The sequence below is a fragment of the Siphateles boraxobius genome, unplaced genomic scaffold, assembly GCF_051911475.1.
Source record: "Siphateles boraxobius isolate OS27281-9 unplaced genomic scaffold, OSU_SipBor_1 65, whole genome shotgun sequence".
NCBI lineage: Eukaryota > Metazoa > Chordata > Actinopteri > Cypriniformes > Leuciscidae > Siphateles > Siphateles boraxobius.
Window position 1 is genome coordinate 22,341,451 of NW_027509192.1, and position 25,026 is coordinate 22,366,476.

The window sequence follows — 25,026 nt, forward strand, 5'->3', positions numbered from 1 at the left end:
AGAGAAGAGAGAGAGAGAGAATAAAAAGAGTTAATTCAAGGTAATGTAAACAAATTAAAACAAGTTACATCCTGAGAAGCAACATAATAGGCTGGTTGCTGTAACAAAAACTCGTTGTTCTCATATGAAAATCACATACAGAGACAAGCAGAGCTGGAATCGGTGTGCAGTGCTTAAAGTGGATCATAGCAAGAAGACTGGGTAAATGTCCTTCCCGTGCCCCGGAAAAACACAACCTGAAACACACACGTAAACAGTAACAAAGAATCACTTTCATAATCTGCTTTCCAGTAAAAATACTGCATTTTGCAGTGTTACTGCCTCAGAATCAGCAAGGCATCACTCCATCAATTTCCTTGCGTTATTCAAGGTTGGTGAAGTTTTTAATAACTTTTGGCCGACATGGTCTGAAGATGATGTGAAGATGCAAAATTTGAAAAAATAAATAAATTCATTATACAAATGGAAACTTTCAGAAACTTTCCGAGATTCGAAACGATACTCTATAATGTATAGAAGAATTTTGTGTATCAAATATGAGTAAAATAGCCTTTTTTTCATATCTCCAGACAGGGCTGCCATATACTTCAATAGTGGAAGAAGGAAGAATAATAACAATTACAGTAAGTTCCTACGTACCTGCAGTGATAATAATAATAATAATATACAATTTAAAATAACTGTTTTCTATGGAAGCTTGTTTCCGCCACAGAATAAAAATAGACAAAGTAATTGCAACTTTTTATCTCACCTTTTTTTCTCACAATTGCGAATTTACATCACAGAATTGCGAGATATAAAGTCGCAATTGCGAATTATAAAGTCAGAATTACGTGATATAAACTCAGAATTGTGAGAAATAAACTCGCAATTGTGCCTTTTTTTCCTCAGAATTGCATGTTTATATCTTGCAATTCTGACATTATAACATGCAGTTCTGAGAAATAAAGTCAAAATTGCGAGATGTAAACTCAAAATTGTGAGATAAGTCTTTTTAAACTATCTTTTTAAATGTTTTATTCCGTGGTGGAAACAAGCATTCATAGTTTTCTATTATAATATATTTTAACATTTATTTTATTCCTGTGTTCAAAACTGAATTTTTAGCATGATTACAGGAATAAGTTACATTTTAAAATATATGACAATAGAAAACAGACCTATATTACAAATCTTTCACATTCTTTTTTTTTTTTTTGCTGTCTTTTTGACAGCTGTGTATGTTTTTTTTCAACATTCAAAGAAGTATTTTGAGCATTTCATCACAAGAATTTGTTTAATGTTCTGTGTTTCCTCAGGAGGTAAATGTAAAGATGAAATGCACTCACCTAGAGGAGGTGAAGAGATAACCATTGATGCCGCCGAAAGTGGAGAGTGCCACAGAGATCGGCATGAGGGTGGAAAACATCCCAAGGAGTTTCTCACCGAAAGTCTAAGGCAAGCGAAACATAAATCACATCATTAACAAGGTTTTCCCCACTGATGTCACATGTGCCGTCTGTCTTGTTTTTACACCTGCTTTTTTAAAGTATTCAAATCAAGCAATGTAGCCTACAAATACAGCCACACAATCTGTGTTAACCATATTTACACAGTGCTATTGACAACCATGTGGCGCTGTTTCTAAAATAAATCTTATACATATACATTACTAAGACTATAAAGCATCACTCCTCCACCACCATCCAGACACCTGAATCAATGGATAAACAGTATAAATCCATAACTTGACCCATGGTTATTATCGATAACTAAATCGTTAGTAACTAGCATCGTTAGCCAACTATGGTCGCAAGTTCTGTCGTTCCCTTTTGAGAACGTTCACTTCGTATTGCGTAGCTATACACTATGGGAAAACTCCTTTCTCAAGAATATTGAAGCCTTTATTTTAAAACGCAGTGCAGCTGCACAGCCAGCACAACACAAAGCTGTCTAGCTCGCTGATTGGCTGGGCTGCGGGAACTGCAGGAACCTATGGGGAAGTGGCGAGGACGGGCGATCCTATCAGGATGCTTCCGAAGCGCGCCAGGGGAGACACCACCCCTCGCGCCTTCCTGTTTCCTTCCCTCCTCGATCCGCGGAGGAAGAAACGGCGAAGGAAGAAACGGCGGGGTCAGAGGATGCCTGAGCGCTCAGAGCCCCCGTCCCCGCGTGCCTCGCTCTCTCCAGAGAGAAATCCTTTGCCCGTCCTGTTAACTAAGATGGTCCAGTGCCCCTCCCTCGAAGCGGTCGGCCTCGTCTCTTTCGGTGGATCGGAGGAGGAGCATGATCGGAGAGCAAGGAATGACCGGGCTCTGTCACAGACCCCGCCCCCCCCGTCTCAGTCGGTGGAAGTGGCACCAGAACGAGTTTGGACTCTGAACTTCTCCGTGTCCCCACCGGGGCCGTCGAAGACCTCGACCTCGAGTGGTCTTCTCTAGATAAGCCCGCTAGAAGCCGCTTCGACGAGTGGTTCCTGCTGGAGCGCCAACAGGCCCCTCGTCAGCGTCAGCCCCGTTCTTCCCAGAGGTACACAAAGAACTGACGAAGTCATGGCGTGCCCCTACTCGGCCCGCCTGGGCTCGTCAACTTCAGCCACGCTTTCAACTCTTGACAGCGCAGAGGAGAGAGGTTATGAGAAACTGCACCCTCTAGAGGAAGCAGTGGCCGCACACCTCTGCCCGGCGACCGCCACTGGATGGAGAGCCAAACCTTGCAGGACCATCTCAGCTCTCCGAGGTTATACCTCCGCTGGCCAAGCTGCCTCAGCCTTGCACACCATGGCGGTCCTCCAGGTGTTCCAGGCCAAACTCCTCCGCTCCTTGGATGAGTCTGGAATGAACCCCACTGCCTTCAGAGACCTGCGCAGCGCCACCAATTTGGCCCTACGCGCTACGAAGACCACCGACCAGGCGATTGGACGAAATATGGCCAGCTTGGTTGTATTAGAGCAGAGGTCTTCAATCCTACTCCTGGAGGGCCACTGTCCAGCAGAGTTTAGTTCCAACCCTAATCAAACACACCTGAATCAGCTCATCAAGCTCTTCAGGATCGCTTGAATATACAAAGACAGGTGTGCTGAAGCAGGTTGGAGCTAAACTCTGCTGGACAGTGGCCCTCCAGGAGCAGGATTGAAGACCTCTGTATTAGAGCGTCATCTCCGGCTCAACCTCATCGAGATAAAGGACCCAGACAGGGCTGCCTTCCTGGAGTTGCCTATCTCGAATACTGGTCTATTTGGTCCCACGGTGAAAGGCTTTTCTAAACGCGTCTCACGGAAGCACAGACGTCCTCGCAGGCCATGCGACACTTCTTACCAAAGTGCTCCAGTTCGACATCAGGTTGCCCGAAGAAAGCGTCAACCCCGTAGCCAGCCAAACCAGTGCCGCCGGTTTTTTCAGCCCCGCCCAGTGGCTGAAACCCATCAACGCCCACAGCCTGTTAAGCGCTTCCCGTTCCGTCAGAGACCCCAACCCAAAATTGTGTTGGACCCTGAGCCTCGGAAGCCCTCCTAGTCTAAACGCAGGAGGGAAAAGGAAGGGGTTAAGTCCCACCGCGGCCGGACCACCCCCATAGAAAGCTCGCATGCTTCTCCCAGACCCCTCTTCAATTTGCAGCCAATGAGCCCGTCACAGTTCACACACCCAAGTCAAGTCAAGTCACCTTCATTTATATAGCACATTTAACAATATAGATTGTTTCAAAGCAGCTTTACAGTGATAGTAGGAAATGAAAGTAACAGAGATTGTTTTGGCTTTACAGAAGCTCTAGAATAAAGTTGTTGTCTAGCTAAAGTTAGTTTTGATTGATTTACTTCCGTCGCAACGATCATTAGTTATTAACTTAGGGCCGCTAACATGATACCGTTCTGACAGACTGCTGCTCATTTGCATGAAACACTGCCTGGTGGCTTGAGAACGCAAACCATAAAATAGATTCCACGGTTCAAGCCTTGAAAAATTTATAATACAGAATTATTCATTGCTTCCGCGTAGCCACGTGAACCGGAATTATCCCTACAATGTTTTATATGTACAGAGGTAAAGGGAAGGAGGCCTTCACAGTGGAGAGACCAGTTGACACTTCAGGACTGCGTTGTAGTTGTGTCCAGGCGCAGGTCCTTAATCAGATCCGGATACGGCCTGGATCCGGCAGACTGCGTTAAACATTTAAACCTCGGGATAAACAGAGAGACTAATATTAGCGTAGACCAGGGGTTCTCAAACATTTTGGAGCCAGGGACCCCTTAAAGGGGAAAAACATTTCCAAGGACCCCCTAATATTTATAATAGTGCCTGAGCCCAAAGTTAATGTGGGAGTCGATTAATGAAATATATGGCAATATTGTTTAATAGGTGCTTGTGTTGTTAGATTGAGTTTATATCCACTGTAATTAGCTAAAAAAAAACATATAGTATATCTGTGTTAAATAGGAATCCATTGTAATAATGTTAATCTCATCCTGGGCATAGTATGCTTCTCTTGACCTATTGCTACGGGAGAGCGGGGCACAAAGTAATGCATTTTGACATTCTCAATTTGTGTAAATTCACTTAGGCTTCAGAGTATTTATTTTTTCCCACATTAATTTCCCACATGTTTGGTACAATTATGTGGTTTTGTTTTATTAATACAGTATATACTTTTTTCTTGATATACCCCGAAAGAATGGAAGTGAAATGTGACAACATGCCCCATAGGTGGTGCTCATTGTAACATGACCATATGACGGATTAAAATGATATCTGATCGAATCAAACAAATATACAAGACAAACTAAACTATTTTCTCAATAAAATACAATTATTAACTTTTTCATATAAAATAATGGCATTTTTTAATAATTAAAAATTAACACATTTTTGAGTTTGACAACGAACACCGGAAAACACAGCTATATACAACATAGTTCAAAACATATTAATAATTAATAATTTCTGAACATTGACTCTCAGTCTTTATTCATCTTTTTCTCATGTTTTCTCAATAGAATTCATAAAAGTATAGAATAGAATAGCATATTACTAATAGGGCATTATTAGAAGAATGCTATTTGTAACGCAGTGTGACAACATGCCCCGCCTACACAACTGGGATTTACGTTGTGCCCGCTCTCCCCTATATTTCCTTTCACAAAGCTGAGCTTTGGCTGATATTTTGCAAACTGATTGTTTCTGTCGTTCGTTTAAAGCTTCTATTTAAAACAGCTTTTTAGTTTAGCTATTTTCATTTATCTGACACTTTATGACCAAATAACTGAAGCGTCGTGCAGGAATTCGCGCTCGGCTTGCAGCTTCTGTGAACACAAGCCGTCTACTTTGATTTAATCTCTGACTCAAACATTTTGACATTGACGAGCCCTGTTAGTCTGTGGAAGTAGCTCAGATGAGAAGGTCAGTTATCATTGTGAAATTAGAGTTAACTAGTGCAATGCCCGTGCAAAATCTGTTTTTGTGTGTTTTTAGTAATTGGTTTTGTATGTTTGAGTTGCTGAATAGCCTAGGCTACTATAACACATTAGCCTAAACTCTGAGAAAACGATAACGTTAAGCGCACCAGAATAAAATATAAAATTCAGAATTAGGTGCGATGTCAGGCGATGTCACTTTTTGACGTTTTAAGTATTGTCAAACAAAACGGAGGCTAGCTAGACCCTCCCTACTCCTCAGTCCTCATCCGCGCACTAACCCCCCAAACCCCACCCCCAAATCCTTCTTGTGGTTATTGGTTTGTTATGTTTCGTGGTGCGGGTTAGCCCAGGGCCAGTTTGTTTTTGTTGCCGTTTTTGGAGCCTGGGGTATCTGCAGAACACGTTTTTTTACAGTGTGTTCAGGGGACAGGCAGCTAGCGGATAGTGAGGAGAAGTTTGCTGTATGTGACAAAAAAATGTTTGGCCTAAAAAACGCATGACATCGCTTAGAGCACCTTTACACAGTGTAGCTGACTTACAGATTCAGTTAACATCCACAAATGAATAAGCGCGGCGATTTAGGGGAGGTTCAGACCTTGGCTGGAGCAGCTACTCAGTGAACTCATAAAACGCTACGCTTGAGCAAACAGTTTGTGAATAGGAAAGGCAGTTAGCATCTTTAATGTTTAGTTGGTGAATAGCATAGGCTACTATTAAAGAGTAGCGATAATGTTAAGCGCACCAGAATAAAATATAATATTCAGAAGTAAACAGTGTAGCTGACTAACAGATTCAGTTAACATCTACAAATGAATAAGCGCGACGATTCAGGGAGCACCTACACAGTGAACTCAGAGAAAACGCTACGCTTGAGCAAACAGTTTGTGAATAGGCTACTACAAATGATGGCCGTGAATATAATATAATATTCAGATATTTTTAAACCACAACCCTCTAATGTCAGAATGTTTATTTTTAAACCACAACCTTCTAAACATCATCTAAACATCTTCAAAGTGTGCGTCTTTTACAGAGATATGCGAATAACAGACACACAGACAGACGTTTCTGTAATTTATAGATAGATGTATGTGTGTCTGTGTATAGGCTATATTATATTTATATATAATGTATATTATACCTGTGTGTGTGTACTGTATTTTTTTTTAAATCGCGATTAATCGATTTGAAAGTATGTATGTGCAAAATCAGTTTTTGTGTATGTTTTTAGTAATTGTTGGTTTTGTGTGTTTGAGTGCTCATTGTTACAATTCCACAGCAAAAGTTCAGTGACATTTTTATTTGTGCATGGCGGAAATCAAATACTGATACTGACATAATGACATACAATAAATATGGAAAATTTAACTACATATATAACTAACTACTTCTGAATAACAACAATATTCAGAAGTAAACAGTGTAGCTGACTTGATGTTTAGCTGACAGAGTGTTTATGTCAGAATGTTTATTTTTAAACCACAATTTTTAAACCACAACCCTCTCTAATGTCAGAATGTTTAATTTTAAACCAGAACTTCAATGTGTGCTTCTTTTACCGATATATTTGACGATATCTTTTGCATTCCTAATCCAGACAACGTCAAACTCGGCACTGCACTTACTTGTGCCCGTAGCAAGACACCTGTCAAGTTTGAGATCCATCGGACTAACGGTTCGAGAGATATGCGATTAACAGACAGACACACAGACAGACAGACAGACGTTCCTGTAATTTATAGATAGATAGATATTAGGCAATTATTTCACAACTTTCATTATATATACACATAGAAAAATTACAGAGGTCTGGACCTCAGGGACCTGGGTATACGGGTATACGGGTATACGGCCATGTCCCTATGCACTTTTTAATAATACAGCACAATTTTATCATTTACAGTATTTTCCAGAAAAAAAAAATGGTTCAGCTCCCCAGTACTTGAGCGAGCTCTTAACACATTATAGTCCTTCACGTCTATTGCGATCTCAAAACTCCGGCCAGTTGATAATACTTAGAATATCAAAATCGACTGCTGGCGGTAGATCCTTTTCCTATTTAGCACCAAAACTTTGGAACAATCTTCCTAACATTGTCTGGGAAGCAGACACACTCTGTAAGTTTAAATCTAGACTAAAAACACTTCTCTTAGGCTTAGCATACACATAACACATTATACACTTCTATAATTTAACGTTAGGCTGCATAGTTTAGATTAGCCGGAACCGGGAACACTTCCCATAAATCCTGATGTACTTGGTACATCATAAGAAGATTGATTGATTGAGTACTTTATTATCCCCTTAGGGAAATTGTGTTGCTTGCGTTTCACATACTCACATACAGCACTGGCCATACTCATCACATAATACAAAAAAGAAAAAAAAAGAATAGAAGACAAGTAATAATACGTTTCACAGAATCATCACTGAGACCCGCTCAGTACACAGCTGCATTACATTTGTTCAACAATTTAACTGCCTGTGGCAGGAAGGAATTTTTCCCCCTATTTTTAAAAATCACTGGTATCCTGTACCTTCGCCCAGAAGGTAATCTCTCAAATCTATCAAACAGAGGGTGCCTACTGTCTGCTGTGTTTTTTGTTGCTTTACTGAGGCATCTGTTATGATAAATCTGTTCCAAACCTCTCAAGGGGATACCAATTAGTTTGCTCGCTGTGCTTAAAACTTTCCTAATTGAACTTTTTTGTTTCACTGTGGCATTTCCGAACCAACAGTTGATACAAAATGTAAAAGCGCTTTCAATAAAATAATTATAAAAAAGTCTGAGGGTTGAGACGCTTATATTAAATGACAACATCTTACTAAGGAAGTAAAGTCTTTGCTGTCCTTTTTTGTTCACAGCCTCTGTTCATTTATCCCACCTCAGTTTATGATCAAAGATGACCCCAAGATATTTGTACTCCTCAACACTTTGTATTGGCTCTCCTTTGATAGTGGTTACATTCACTGAAGACTCCTTCCTAAAATCAATGCACATCTCCTTTGTTTTTGAAATATTTAACTTAAGATTTGACATGTCACACCAAGAAATAAATTCATTTAAAACAGGTCCATGACTGTCCCCATCCCCCTTCAGAAGACTGAATAGGGCAGTATCATCTGCAAATTTGATAAAAAATCTGCCTGAGTGTGCACTTATACAGTGATTTGTGTACAATATAAACAATAGGGGTGAGAGTACACAGCCTTGTGGGGATCCAACATTAGTAATTTGTTTCTCCGACATTGATCCACCCACACTCACTCTCAGTACTCTGTTCCTTAAAAAATCCCGCAACCACATAATCAGTCCCCCATCCAGGTTAAACTCTGTGGTTAATCTCTCAACCAACACAGTTGGCAATATAGTGTTGAAAGCCGACAAAAAATTTGCAAATAGGTTTCTCACGTGGTTTTTGGAATCTTCAAGGTGTGAATATACAATATGCAACATCATCTACTCCCTTATTGCATCTTCTACTCTAATTCTAATTACATTCTAATTGCATCATCTACTCCCTTATTTGACTGATAGGCGAATTGTAAAGGGTCTAATAGATGCTGGGTTTTTGACACTACATACCTTTTAACAAGCCTTTCAAAGCTTTTAAACACCAAAGAGGTCAGTGCAATTGGTTGATAATCACTGAGCTCTACTGGTCTATCGTTTTTAGGAAAGGGTATAATAGTTGAAGTTTTCCAGATAGTTGGTACTGTGCATAGGTCTAAAGATCTTTGGAATAGTGAAGTAAAAATCGTGGATAATTGCTCAGCACAGTTTTTTAATACTCGTCCACAGATGCTGTCAGGCCCAGGACTCTTATATATATTGCAGCTCTGGAACATTTCCTTTACATCCGCCTCTTTACTGATAAAATTATTAGTTGATGTAAATAAATTTTCCTCATCCCTGATAATATTCTCACTATTTCCTTCAAAACGTGAAAAAAAATTATTTAACCTATTCGCTAGCTCCAGATCCCCACTTTTGCTATCTGTGATCGTCATATTTGTATTATTTTTTCGTTGACTTTTATGTGGTACACTAATCATCGTCCTAAAACCTTGCCATGCCTGTTTTAAATTTCCTTGTGACATTTTAGCTTCAATTTTTGTTTATATAGTGTCTTATCTACCTTAATTTGTCTTTCAATTTCTCTTTGAATATCCCTTTTAGCTAAAGCATCATTATTATAATATGCTACTTTCTTCTTATTATTAGAAGGATGGCTTCTACGCCATTATTAGTCTCTCTGTTTATCCCGAGGTTTACAGCAGTCCGCCGGATCCAGGCCATATCCAGATCTGATGAAGGACCATCGCATGGACCAACGACAACGCATCCCAACATCAGCCCTGTGAAGACCTCATGGACACCTCAACAAACTCTCCAATCTCAACAAACTGATGACTCCGACCCCCAACCAGATGGAACTGTATAAATATTGTGAAAGTTCTGATCCAATCTGACTTCTGACCTATAATGCTGCCTGAATCATAATCATACACTGTTTGTTTGTTGGCCAGAGGAGAACTGGCACCCCGACTGAGCCTTGGTTCTCCCAAGGTTTTTTTCTCCACTCTGTCACCTGATGGAGTTTTGGTTCCTTGCCACTGTTACTTTTTTGCCTTTCTTCGCCTTTGACACCATTGGCTTTTGTTGGGGCTTTTGTTTGTTGGCTTAGTTGGGGATATTAAGTTTTATATTCAACAATATTATTACAACATTATTTTGTACATTACATTATACCTGTTATCTCTGTAAAGCTGGTTTGAAACAATCGGTATTGTAAAAAGCGCTATATAAATAAAGCTGACTTGACTTAAATTCACTCGCAGGCCTCCGCGCTTTCATGCCGTGGTCGAGACTTGGCTCACGTCCTCCGCACCGAAGTGTCAAATCTTCTAGCGACGGGAGCTATCGAGACAGTTCCACCATCAATAAGCGAGTCAGGCTTTTATAGCCGCTACTTCCTCATCCCAAAAAAAGATGACGGCCTGAGGCCCATTCTAGATCTCAGACACCTGAACAAGGCTCTCATGAAATGGCCATTCAGGATGCTAATGACCAAACAAATCCTCGCGCAAATTCACCCAGGTGATTGTTTTTTGTCAGTGGATCTGAAGGATGCTTACTTTCATATCCAGGTAGCTCCCCATCACAGGCCATTCTTGAGATTCGCCTTCGAGGGGCAGGCTTATGAATACACAGTCCTACCATTCGGACTGTCCCTGGCACCTCGTACGTTTATGAAATGCAAAGAAGCTGTCCCCCCTGACACAGCGGGGAATGCACATTCTGAACTACCTCGACAATTGTCTCATTCTGCCCCAATTTAAGGATGAATTACAAACCCACAGATCCTAGCTCCTCAGTCATCTAGAACGCCTTGGGCTCAGGATCGACTTTTCCAAGAGTGCGCTGTCTCCCAGTCAGTGTATAACCTTCCTGGGAGCAGTCATCGACTCTGTCCAGATGAGAGCTTGGCTCACGCCAGATCGCGCTCTCTCCATCCAACAGCTAGCTGCTTCTTTCAAGGCGGGCTCTTACAGACCTCTCAGAACGTTTCAAAGGGCACTGGGCCTTAGACTCCAGCTAGGCCTATTGCATATGCGTCCCCTTCAGCTTTGGCTGAAGCCCCAAGTCCCGGCTCATGCACAGCGATTAGGCCATCTGCGCATCAAGGTGGACCACGGCTGTATCAAAGCCCTGGCCCCTTGAAAAAACACCGGCTGGTTCCAGTCTGGTGTTAGCATGGGTCTAGTCTCGCGGAGGACTGTAATTTTAACAGATGCCTCCAACCTAGGTTGGGGGGCTCTGTACGAAGACATCCCGACCTCCGGCCTCTGGTTGAGCTCGGAGAAGTGCCTACATATCAACTGCCTCGAAATGAAAGCAGTCTTTCTAGCCCTGAAAACCTTCCTCCCGCACCTGGCGGGACACCGCGTCTTGGTTTGGACAGACAAGATGGCAGTGGTGTCATATATAAATCGTCAGGGTGGCCTCAGATCGTACAACCTGTACACCATTGCCAAACAGCTCCTTTTATTGGCCCACGCCAACCTGCACTCGCTAAAGGTGGTACATATACTGGGCATACTGAATCAGAGTGCATATATGCTATCTCGAGACAATGTCCCCCCTGGGGGTCTCTCCACCCCCAAACAGTTAATCTGATCTGGAGTGTCTTCGGCAAGGCAGAGGTAGACCTCTTTGCCTCAGAAGACAACTCTCATTGCCCAATATTCTTCTCAAAGAGCAGGGATGCGCTGGCCCACGAGTGGCCCAGCCTCCCCCTTTACCCATTCCCTCTGATCTCAATGCTCCCTCAGGTCATCGAGCAGATCAGGGAGAACAAGCATGCAGTCCTCCTAATAGCCCCTCTCTGGCGGACCCAGACATGGTTCCCCGAGTTGGTGTAGATGCTCGATGCAGCTCCATGGCCGATACCACTGAGGAAGAACCTCCTCAAGCAGGCAGATAGGACAGTCTGCACCCCCAACCCGACTTGTAGGCCCTTCATGTATGGCCCCTCAACGGGTATCTGTGAACCTCCCGGAAAAAAGTCCTAAGCACTATCACTGAGATATGCATACGCATATGCCGTCAACGAGACGCCTCTACGCCCTTAAATGGTCAGTGTTTAACAGCTGGTGTGCAACTCGGAACCTTGACTCCTACTCGTGTGATGTACCACTGGTACTTTATTTTCTTCAAGAGCTGCTGGACGTGGGTCGGACCCCCTCCATGCTCAAAGTATACGAGGTGGCCATAGCAGCCTTCCATGTTCCTGTGGCCGGCCAGTCACTGGAAAGGAACGACCTGGTCGTGCGCTTCCTTAAAGGGGTCAGGAGGCTTAACCCACCTCAAACTCCCTCTATACCTGCCTGGGATTTATCTACAGTCCTCAGGGCCCATACTGGAGCCCCGTTTGAGCTGCTTCAGTCGGCTGACTTGAAGCATCTTTCGCTTAAGACGGAACTTCTGCTAGACATAGAATAGGTCAAGCAAGTGGGCGACTTACAAGCGTTCTCTATGAACGCCTCATGTCTCGAAAGTCGTCCTCAGACCAAGACATGGTTATGTACCCAAGGTGCTCTCTACTCCTTTCAGAGCCCAGAACATTTCACTATCGGCGCTTCCCTTACTGGAAGACGATAGAGAATTAGGTCTACTCTGCTGTGTTAGGGCTCTCAGAATCTATCTGGAGTGTTCTGCCCCATTCAGACAGTCAGAACAGCTAGTTATGGTCTGGCCGTCTGGTCTTCGCCGTCCACATTTGTAAGATTTTATAATTTAGAAGTTCCAGCACTGCAGGCACGAGTTCTTTCTATTTTAAAAGAGGTCTTGGCCCCTGAAGGGCACACATCTCTCGGTATCCCTTTGCGGGCTCCGACATTGTCTGGTCCCCGTTGGGCACTGACTTTAGTTCTACAATAAGCCTCGGACTGCTCAGCCCCAGGCGATAGCTCAGAGCTCATCAGCTAATAGCACTGCGTTTCAAAATGGGTTCCCAAAGCATATAGCTACGCAATATGAAAATTGGAAATGAAAATTTACAATTCTTGCAGTATTTATTACATGTGCCCTTATCATTTTAAATAAAATAACTTTCTCTTCTCTTCTCTTCAGAAGCCGTTGCATGCAGACATACGGGTCCTTCTCAAAAAATTAGCATATTGTGATAAAGTTCATTATTTTCCATAATGTAATGATAAAAATTAAACTTTCATATATTTTAGATTCATTGAACACCAACTGAAATATTTTAGGTCTTTTATTGTTTTAATAATGATGATTTTGGCATACAGCTCATGAAAACCCAAAATTCCTATCTCAAAAAATTAGCATATCATGAAAAGGTTCTCTAGACGAGCTATTAACCTAATCATCTGAATCAACTAATTAACTTTTAACACCTGCAAAAGATTCCTGAGGCTTTTAAAAACTCCCAGCCTGTCTCATTACTCAAAACCGCAATCATGGGTAAGACTGCCGACCTGACTGCTGTCCAGAAGGCCATCATTGACACCCTCAAGCAAGAGGGTAAGACACAGAAAGAAATGTCTGAACAAATAGGCTGTTCCCAGAGTGCTGTATCAAGGCACCTCAGTGGGAAGTCTGTGGGAAGGAAAAAGTGTGGCAAAAAACGCTGCACAACGAGAAGAGGTGACCGGACCCTGAGGAAGATTGTGGAGAAGGACCGATTCCAGACCTTGGGGGACCTGCGGAAGCAGTGGACTGAGTCTTGAGTAGAAACATCCAGAGCCACCGTGCACAGGCGTGTGCAGGAAATGGGCTACAGGTGCCGCATTCCCCAGGTCAAGCCACTTTTGAACCAGAAACAGCGGCAGAAGCGCCTGACCTGGGCTACAGAGAAGCAGCACTGGACTGTTGCTCAGTAGTCCAAAGTACTTTTTTCAGATGAAAGCAAATTTTGCATGTCATTCGGAAATCAAGGTGCCAGAGTCTAAAGGATGACTGGGGAGAAGGAAATGCCAAAATGCCTGAAGTCCAGTGTCAATTACCCACAGTCAGTGATGGTCTGGGGTACCATGTCAGCTGCTGGTGTTGGTCCACTGTGTTTTATCAAGGGCTGGGTCAATGCAGCTAGCTATCAGGAGATTTTGGAGCACTTCATGCTTCCATCTGCTGAAAAGCTTTATGGAGATGAAGATTTCATTGTTCAGCACGACCTGGCACCTGCTCACAGTGCCAAAACCACTGGTAAATGGTTTACTGACCATGGTATTACTGTACTCAATTGGCCTGCCAACTCTCCTGACCTAAACCCCATAGAGAATCTGTGGGATATTGTGAAGAGAAAGTTGAGAGACGCAAGAACCAACACTCTGGATGAGCTTAAGGCCGCTATCGAAGCATCCTGGGCCTCCATAACAGCTCAGCAGTGCCACAGGCTGATTGCCTCCATGCCACGCCGCATTGAAGCAGTCATTTCTGCAAAAGGATTCCCGACCAAGTATTGAGTGCATAACTGAACATAATTATTTGAAGGTTGACATTTTTTGTATTAAAAACACTTCTTTTATTGGTCGGATGAAATATGCTAATTTTTTGAGATAGGAATTTTGGGTTTGAGCTGTATGACAAAATCATCAGTATTAAAACAATAAAATACCTGAAATATTTCAGTTGGTGTGCAATGAATCTAAAATATATGAAAGTTTAATTTTTATCATTACCTTATGGAAAATAATGAACTTTATCAAAATATGCTAATTTTTTAGAAGGCCCTGTACATCACAATAGGGAAGAAAAGCCCAGCGCTTCTGTTTCATGTCGACTGTAATGAAAATCCGGCTGCTTTCTACAGACTGTAATACTTTTAATCCCATACATAAAAGTGACATAGATGTTTAGTGCACCCATCCTGGAGTGTTAGCAGAGTGTTAATAATCTAATAAGAATAAATCCAGCGAGACAAAGGCCTGTACTTACAACAGCCACTGCGTTGGAGGACAGCAGCTCATCGGGAGACATGGAGGAAAAATATGCAATGTTTGTGAGAGTGTACACAAATGTCACCAGTGGAATGGAGATATATATGGCTCGTGGCAGATTCCTGAGATAAACAAACAAACAAATAAACAAACAAAAATATTATACCAATACAAATAATATTCACATTGGTATATCCAGCCACAGTGCATGTGTGGATAAAATATTACGGAGTAGATCATAATTGTGGGTTCAAAAAGAGAGCCAAAAATGTATTTAGCCCATTGAGAGGAATCTGTTTAGGATGTAATATATACAGTGCATGTAAATTTTGAAATAGCATATCATTAATGTGTCTAAATGAATTATCCGGATAATTATATCAGTTAAACGGCAGCAGTTTCCTCAGAATGAGCCAGAATGATTGTTCCAGCAGAGTTTGTGAGTCCAGGCATGTTTTAAAGTGGTATCAGACTAACCTCCTGGGATCCACCACCTCCTCCGTAACGTAGTTGAGGAAGTTCCAGCCGCTGAAGGCAAAGGAGGCATGAAGGAAAGCCAGGGCAATCTGCCCTATAGACGGGGCTTTATTAAATGTGAACGCCACCTGTGGGGTCAGGCTCTCATAGTTACCTGAGCAGACAGGAACAAACTGTTAATCTGACACGTAACAAACATGTGATGTGAAGAGAGATGACATTTCAAATGATTGAAAGGATTACTATCTATTGACAGACTGATATATTGGTCGAACATACTTTGCCTCGTCAAAAGTCTTGTCAAAATATTTCCCAGGGGGTGTATAATTATTTTTAATTTCATAATTATTCAACACCACTTTGTATAGATCTGGATTCATCTTGAGGATTTGTTTTTTTTAAAGGGGTCATGACATGATATTAAAGGGGTCATGACATGAGAAATCAAATGTTCATTGATCTTTTGATCTATAAGAGGTCTTTGTACCATTAAAACATCCTGCAAGTTGGATAGCTTAAAATGTACTCATTATAAACAAACAATTTTTTAATCAAGCTCCAAAAACAGGTTGTTTTGATATTGGGTGATCTGTGATGTCACATGGTTAAAAAACATTTGCATATGATTGCCTCCAAACAAAGTCATCGACCAATAGTTTTACATCATCGCACCACAGACCCCGCCCATTGACATTCAGTCACGTAACGGCTGACATTTGTCTACACTGGATGTGAGCGTCACATCAGGTCAAAAGTACATAAAAGCCATTATAATGACTGACGCTGTCTACACTGGATACAGTATACAGAGGTGTTCAGTTTCTGATGTATTCCATGCGCTTGAGTCTGTCGCCAACAGGACAAATGGAAGCGTAAAAAAGAACGCTCTGACATGTCCTGTTTTAATTGCTCATTTGCGTCTTTGTACAGGCTCCAGAAGGATAATCCAGCATCGGAAACAAGTCGATTTTTTTTATTTTTATTTTTTAAGTAGAAACAAATTTATTTTCAATGGCATCTTGGATTATGTGTTTGTTCTGAGAATTTGACAGCAGATTGCTTTGTAATTGAGGCACAGTGTAATGGAGAGTTCACAAAGATGGCCAACTGTATTGGATCTGACAGCAGCTGCATCAAACCCTACGTAAATTATTTCATAATGCTTTTTCTGTAAATTACACTTTCAAATGGATAATGTTTTCATGTTACATTCTGTTGTTTGATGTACCAATGAAAACAAGAGTCTCCATACACTCCTGGCATCTAAATCACTGAGGACACCGTGGTTGAAGTTGGTACTCGAGGATGGATCAGTACCAGCTGTTCGTGATCCAGCTTATAGTCTCCGGAGCGAGAAGGGAGAGCCGCACTTTATTACAGTTCATAGGAGTTGTTTTACATATAACGTTTACAAGTTTTAAGCACCCCTGAAAAGGCATAACGTCTCTATATATTTGTTTACTGTTAGTTGCTACAACAGGCTTGTACTAATAGTGGATTAAAGCAAGATGACAGCATAATACGTAACCATAATTAAACTAAACTATACCTGTTCTGTCTCCATGCAGCATATATTCTCTGGCTCTGTAGGCATTATTGTCCAACTCCGAGTGGACCTGAACACTGCTGACAGTTTCTGACATTTTCAATGCGTGAGATTGTCCTGTTTTGTTGCGATAGAGCTCTTGAAGTTTTTACTCCCAAAAATTGGTATTTTGATTTTGAGCTAACACTTCACATACAAACTCTGGGGACATCACAGACTTATTTTATCTCTCTTAAAATGGGGCATAATTGGCCCCCATTAAAGGAACCACCCCTTAAAAACAGACAGAGGGTCAGAATAAGGGTTGAAAATAATTGTTTTTCCGCATATATATATATTTTTTTTTTTTTTGTGTGTGTGTGTGTGTGTGCAAATCAACATTTTAAGTGAACTTCAGGGAACATTAAAATAATGAAAAAATCCATGTCATGACACCTTTAATGTTTTAGTGATGTTTTAACTACTACTTTTTTCAAGTAAATTAAATAATTATAAATACATTTTTAGAATTAATGGCACCATATTAACATATAGCTCTTTAGATATCCATGTGACATTCTCACCTCCAAAGATCTGCACCAATCCGACAGTAATGATGAGCCCTAGAGCTAGAAGCTTTCCTACTGTAAACGCGTCCTGGATCCGTGTGGCCAAACGCACGCTGTAGCAGTTCACCCATGTCAAAAACACTACAAATATTCACACAGAGACAACATAAACATTTAATTAATGTCTTGATTGATTCACTTAATGTGTGACTTCAAATACAATGTTTAAATTTTTGATGTAAAATGTTGCCATCAGAAAATACTGATTTAGGATTAAGCTTGTGGTACTTGACCAAAATGTGGGAATGCTCGAGGGGAAGTTGGACTTGTAATTCTATGGGCTCATCCATCAGTGTCACCGCTTACAGACTCTTTCATAATCACTTTCCCTCTACTAAGAGAAGTTTAAGCCCAATTGAAACAAATTAGTTTCAATGAGAACAAAAAGGGGAGCAAAGAGCAGGTCTGTGAGGAGATGAAATGCCTTGCGTTTTCCTGCCGCTGTCTTGCTCTTGCTGTTTTGGTATGAGCATGACTTATTAAAGCCACACAACAGGCTTTAATAAAGAGAGCTAATGCAGCAATCACATGCTATAGACCCATGCCACCTCCAACACTGATCAGTCAAGTGCTTTTGGCACAAATCCAGGGTTGTAACCGTAACTGGGTCATTCCAAAGACTTTAGATTAGTGGTTCTCAACCAGGGGTCGGGGCCCACTAGAGGGCCTCAGCAAATCTTCAAAGGAGTCTTAAGTGAAATAAGTTTTAAAATCAGCTAAAACAACTATAAAAAAAGATATATTCAATAAAGAACCAGGGTTCCCACAGTCTTGAAAAACTAAGATGTCTAGATTTCTAGATCTGGAAAAATCATGTAAATTCATAAACTCTTAAAACTCCATGGGCTTTAATTAGCTACACCTTGCTAGCAGGGTGTTGGGCCCCATTTTGCCTTCAGGACTGCCATAATTCTTTGTAGCAAAGATTCAACAAGGTGCTGGAAACTATCCTCAGAGATTTTGGTCCATATTATCATGATAGCATCACGCAGTTGCTGCAGATTTGTCGGATCTTAACATCCATGATGCGAATCATGCACATCCCAAGCACATCCAGCACATCCTAAAGGTGCTCTATTGGATTGAGATCTGGTCACTGTAGCCATTTGAGTTTAGTGAACTGATTTTCATGTTCAAGAAACCAGTTTTAGAAGATTTGAGCTTCATGACATGTGCGTTATCCAGCTGGAAGTAGCCATCGGAAGCCATGAGTACACTGTGGTCATAAAGGGATGGAAATGCTCAGGTAGGCTGTGGCATTTTAACAATGCTCAATTGGTACTAAAGGGCCCAATGTGTGCCAAGAAAATAACCTACACACGATTATACCACCAGCAGCCTGAACCGTTGATATGGATGGCAGGATGGATCCATGCTTCTAAATGGTGAAATCGAGACTCATCAAACCAGGCAACGCTTTTCCAACCTACTATTGCCCAAATTTGGTGAGCCCGTGTTAGAAAAACGTCATTATATTTAGAATTTTTTTTCCAGTTGAACAGAAAAACACACTTCAAGAAATTCTGCTTCAATTCGAGGTTTAATTATGGTGAACCCTCAGGTTAACCAATGCCATTTCAAACCTTAGACTTTTAGCACAATTATTTAACTCCGTCATCAAAATAGCAGGCTTTTTCGAGAAATGAATCAAATAGATAAATAAAGAAGCATGCACTCACATATGCAGATGGTGGACAGCATGCGTGTGGCTATGAATGGAGGAATGCAATGTGGAAAAACTGGCTGAAGCACGTAGTTGGAGAAAGTTAGCGCTATGACTGCCAATGTGGTGGGATACATGATCAATACTGCACTCCATAATAGCAGAAACCTAGAGAGCAACACAACACATTCAGGATATGTGCTGGACATTTGATTTTCATTCATTTTTCAAAAGATCACATATGAACCTGTCATACCCCATGAGACCGCCAAAAATCTCTGTGACGTAGGAATAGTCTCCCCCAGATTTGGGGATGGTGACCCCTAGCTCAGCATAGCAAAGGGAACCCAGAGCAGCTATGCCTCCTCCTAACACCCACACCACCAGCGCCAACCCAACGGATCCGGAATGCTCCAGAACACCCTTAGGAGAGATGAAGATTCCTGAGCCAATAATGTTACCTGATAAAACAAACAAATCACATGTAATTGTTATTTCCTATCTACATTTGTCCTGAACACCACAGCCCTAGTCATTCATAAAGAAAAATTGTTGTCTTCTCTGGTCTGAATGTTTTATATTCATACCTTCATATTAACATTTGCTCTTGGGCAAACCTGTGAACTCATTGAAATCGCACTGGTGTATTTGATATATTCCATTTGATCAATTATTTTCTATTTACTTCCTATTTATAAGAGAAATCCTGAAAAAAAAATCATGGCAAGCAAAGTCCTTAATCATGCAAAGTTGACTGTTCCTATAGCAACCAGAGCTTCTAATGCAGCTTTACCGATTAGCGACTGGTTCATTTAGAAGGATGGGACTTATTTCACCATGTTGCGCATTTCAATTTATCCCATTAATAAGTAATATGAGTGTACCGTCTTTGTTTATCTAAAGTCTTGCACCATGGTGTCTAGATTTAACAGGGATACTAATAAGAATCATTTTTATAATTGAGCATCAATAATAATTGATAATGAGGACCAAATCACCACTGAAGGTGTATAATGTATATATAAACAGTACACCCCTCACATTTCAACAAACATTTTAGTATATCTACTCAAGGGACAATACTATAGAAATGAAACTTGGATATATTTTTGAGTAGCCAATGTGCCACTTGTATAGCACTATATATTTTCTGTCCTCTGAAAATTACTCAACATACAGCCATTATTGTCAAAATAGCTGGCAACAAAAGTGAGTACACCCTAAGTGATAATAGCTGTATGTCGTTTACCAATGCAAAGCCACATGTCCTATTCATCATGTTCATGTTTTTGTCTGCTTGACAGGACCATACAAATTTGTGTATCTTGTATTAGAGCAGTTAAAATGTGTGCTTTGAGTACAATTCTCTCATACGATGTTCAACATGGCACCTAATGGCAAATAACTGTCTAAGTATTTGAGAATTAGAATTGTTGCTTTCCACAAAGATAGCCTAGGCTACACGAAGATTGGTAACACCCAGAAACGGAGTTACAGTACAGTGGCCAGTGTCATACAGAGGTTTTCCAAGATGGTTTCCACTTGGAACAGGCCTTGCAAGGGTCAATTAAAGAAGTTGAGGTGCAGAAGCTGGCTTCAAAAAACAGACGCACGAGTGCTGCTAGCATTTGCTTTAGAGGTTCCAGAAGCGAAAGGTCAGCTTGTCAGTGCTCAGACCATACGCCACACACTGCAACAAGTCGGTTTGCATGGCCGTTGTCCCAGATTGAAGCCTCTTCTGAAGCTAGTTCACAAGAAAGCCCGCAAATAGTTTGCCGAAAGCAACCTTGTCCAAGAGCCTGAATTATTGGAACCAAGTCCTGTGGCCTGATAAGACTAAGATAAACGTATTTGGCTCAGATGGTCTCCAGCATGTGTGGCGACGCCCTGGTAAGGATTACCAAGAAAATTGTGTCTTGGCTACAGTGGAGCATGGTGGTGGTAGTATCATGGTCTGGGGCTCAATGAGTGCTGCTGGCACTGGGGAGCTGCGCTTCATTGAGGGAAACATGGATTCCAACATGTACTGTGACATTCTGAAGCAGAACATGATGCGCTCCCTTCAGAAACTGGGCCGAACGGCATGATAACGACCCCAAACACTCCGCCAAGATGACAACTGCCTTGCTGAGAAAGCTGAAGCTGACGCTGATGGAGTGGCCAAGTATGTCTCCAGACCTGAACCCTATTGAGCACCTGTGGGGCACCTGTGGAAAGGTGCCATGTGTCTAACAGCCAGCAGCTCAGTGAAAGAGGATCCAAGCCACAACCTGTGCAGCCCTGGTGAATTCCATGGCCAGGGGGATTAAGGCAATCCTAGATAGCATCGGTGCTCACACAAAATATTGACACTTTGGACAAAGTTTTGACATGTTAAATTAGGGTGCACACACTTTTGTTGTTGGCTATTTTGACATTAATGGCTGTACGTTGAGTAATTTTCAGAGGACTGTAAATATATACTGCTATACAAGCAGCACATTGACTACTCTAAAATATATTAAATTTTCATTTCTATAGTATTGTCCCTTGGGAATATATAGTAAAATGTTTGCTGAAATGTGGGGGGTGTACTCACTTTTGTGATGATATATATATATATATATATATATATACACATACATACATACAGGAGGAGAAACCAAGATCTACCACTTAGCCAAAGCATGCCATCAATTAACATAAGATATTGGCCAAATCAAATGCATCAAGGAAGATGATCAACAGGTCCTCCAAAACCCACCCGCCATTCTACGATGCTGGAGCGAATACTTTCTCGGGGCTCTGCAACCACCAGTTGCCCACCCGCTGATTCAAAGTGCCAAACCCATCCTTGGCCCCATCCCTGCCATAACCAGTGCAGAGGTAGCAGTCTAGATGAAAAATAGGAAGACGATAGGCCCTGACAGCATCCCAGTGTAAGCCTGGAAGTTTCCACTGTGATGTCCACTGGGGCATCACCATCCTCACTGATTTGTTCAATCGAATTGCCACTTATGTTGAGGCCCCACACACTTGGCTGACCAGCACCACTGTGACCATCTGTAAGGGCAAAGGTGACGTGGCCAAATGCCCCAATTACCGCCCAATCTGCCTCCTATGCCACGAAATGTAGATCTTTGAACGAGTTATCGAAGGCTGGCTTCGGTAAACAGCCTCCATTTTGCCAAACCAATGTGGCTTCGTCCATGGATGCGGCACCACAGATGCAATCCATGCTGCTCCTGGAGAGGCACTGTGAGAAGAAAAGCCTGTACACATGGCGTTCCTTGACCTGGAGAAGGCTTTTTACAGAGTGCCCCACAACCTCATCTGGCACGCCCCTCAGGCTCACGGTGTCCCTAAAGCCAACGTGACTTGGATTAACCCCCTCTACACAAGTGTCACCAGCACCATCCACTGCCCTGTTGGAACACTGCTGCCCTTACCAATTACCGTTGGTGTCCACCAAGGCTCGCCCCTCTCACCAGTCCTGTTTTTCCTGAATATGGACCCAACCACCAAGGACTTGTAAGCGCCTCATTCACCATGGACACTCTATGCCATCGACGTCTTCCTCACCAGCGAAATGCGAAGATGTGCAACGGCTTTCTCAAAGGTGGAAGACATGCTTGGATGACCATGGCATGCAATTAAACATGAAAAGACAGAGTACCTGGGACGTGGCCCCCAAACCGACATCAGCGTCAATGGCAAAGAACTGAAGAAGGGACGAAAACCTTGGATCCGTCATCAACAGTGACGGCAGCACCTTCTCTGACGCTAAAGCACGGGTTAACTTGGCATGGATGAAATGGTGCCAGCTCACTGGGATTCTCTACGACCGCCGGATGCCCAACCACTTCAAGGCCAAGATTTATAAGACCTGCCCTGTGGCCCTTCATGGCACAGAGTGCTGGCCAGCATCGGAGGAACACAAACAAACTCTTAATATCATGGAGATGCGAATGTGTACTGGCTTAGGGCTAACACGATTGGACCACATAACAGACAAAGATGTCAGCTGGGTGTTGTCCCAAATTAGGAGATGATGCGCTAAATGTGACTACGGTGGGCAGAAAGGCACTGTCCCTAAGTCCCCAAGAATGCCGATCACGAGGACAACCAAAAATGCGGTGGTTCGATCACCTGAAGGAAGACATGAAGATCGTCAATGCTGCCAGGAGGACACCCTCGACCGTGCCAAAGGAAGAAAGAGCTGCAAAAAAAGCAGACCCCACAGACGAATAGGAGAAACACTAGGATGGAGAAAATGAGTAGCGTATTTAAACTGCTCAGGTAATGTTAATGGTATGACCTATTTCAGGGGTGGATAAAATTATTATTTAAAATCGTTTAGATCTAGAAATGTATCTTCATATTTACAGATAAAGCTTAATTTTGCATGAAGACTTTGTATGACAATCCCCCACTACTTTTTATGCACAATACCATGCCTCCCAGAGGTCAACATGTGCCCCCCCCCCCCCCAACCCACCCCCCAGATTTGTTATTTTGCAAAAATAAACCCAGTCCGAGAAATATTCACTGAAGTAAAGACTAGCTCCAGCTTCCCTTTCATTTGCATGCCTCCAAGTAATCCCAGTCAAAAACAAAACAAAAAAAACTCCCATAAGATTATGTAACAAAACTGATATTTCCCCCCTTTTTTTATTATAGCATTAAATTTGAAGTGAAACCCAATATTGTTCAAAAGCAATAAAAAAATGCTTGCCTAGTCAACATCAGCACTAAGCTGTAGTACCTGAGAGAGTTTTCATGGCAAGACAATGATCAGCCCCCCTTCACTAACCCGCTTCCTGGCAGCTCTTCTCTCAAGCACTCGTACAACGACATTACGTAACAGCAGGCATAAATAATTTACTGCTGCCCGTCAAAGCCCCGGATACCATCAGAAGCGGAGGGAACAATCTTTAGCTTTCATTCGGCGGCCCCTTTTAAGAGGACAAACACCTCTGAGAGGCCTACGTACGGTTGATGTTGGTTTTAGACTCAAGTAAAAGAATGGTTTAAAAGATCTCCAAACTTTAAATGATTGTTGTTTAACACTCATTAATTGTTGAGATTCAATGATTATAGTTTTCTGAGATTTTTTAGACATTTTAAAAAAGAATGAAACAAACAACCAAGTCAGATATATAACTACATTAGTAACCTACAATGTTCTTGAGTGATAGCCTACTAATAAATCACAAAACAAAAACAAAAAAAGATTAAATATTTAATATACTTTAAAAAAAATTCTCATGCAATACTGTATAATATAACGATCATAGTTATTGTTATTAAATAATTATGTAAGTATTAATAAATCAATAAATAGCTATTAAAACCGTATAATACATTAAAATAATACTATATAACATTAATTAATTGAGCTACAGGTAAATCAATAAATCACAAATAGTTAATCTGATTATATGGTAATCTAACATGCATTTAAGAATGCTTTAAATAGTTAAAAAAACTATATTGTGTTCTACTGTGCATAAAAGCCAATATATAAGAGTCCACGACTAACAAGATGGCGAATATCTTGTCTTTATTAGTCTCAATACATTTACATGTTAGAAGAATGAACCATTATCAAAAATAAAACAAGTTGTAAACTTTCCTTACCAATGATGATCGCGCACGCGCTCAGAAGTCCAATCTCCTTCTTGAGTGTCACGCGCTCAGGGATGCTGGAGTCTCGTTTAAGCTCGCTATCTTTCATGATGCTCCTCTGAGCCTCCGTCCTTTTCCTCTCTACTCCATCCATTTCAGTGAGCGCACGAACAGAGAGCTGGGCTTCCTCTCTTCAACTCGCTCTAGAGGACTGAGGGACTGAGGGACGGTGTAAAGGCCGCGCAGGCGCCGCATCGCGCGCTGTCCGGGC

General features: G+C 41.7%; 1 protein-coding gene across 1 annotated transcript in view; it reads right to left on the reverse strand.

Annotated features, from left to right (window-relative positions):
- slc7a10b (solute carrier family 7 member 10b) overlaps positions 1–25,026 on the reverse strand; it is a 42,097-nt gene extending 17,071 nt beyond the window's left edge. Inside the window, exons 1-8 of the mRNA XM_077211488.1 lie at positions 24,768–25,026; positions 19,405–19,609; positions 19,165–19,316; positions 17,441–17,566; positions 15,332–15,485; positions 14,853–14,976; positions 1,329–1,432; positions 140–236 (exon numbers count right to left, since the gene is read on the reverse strand). Of these exons, the coding sequence (XP_077067603.1) occupies positions 140–236; positions 1,329–1,432; positions 14,853–14,976; positions 15,332–15,485; positions 17,441–17,566; positions 19,165–19,316; positions 19,405–19,609; positions 24,768–24,909 (1,104 nt within the window). The 5' untranslated portion in view covers positions 24,910–25,026. The remainder of the gene's footprint in view (positions 1–139; positions 237–1,328; positions 1,433–14,852; positions 14,977–15,331; positions 15,486–17,440; positions 17,567–19,164; positions 19,317–19,404; positions 19,610–24,767) is intronic.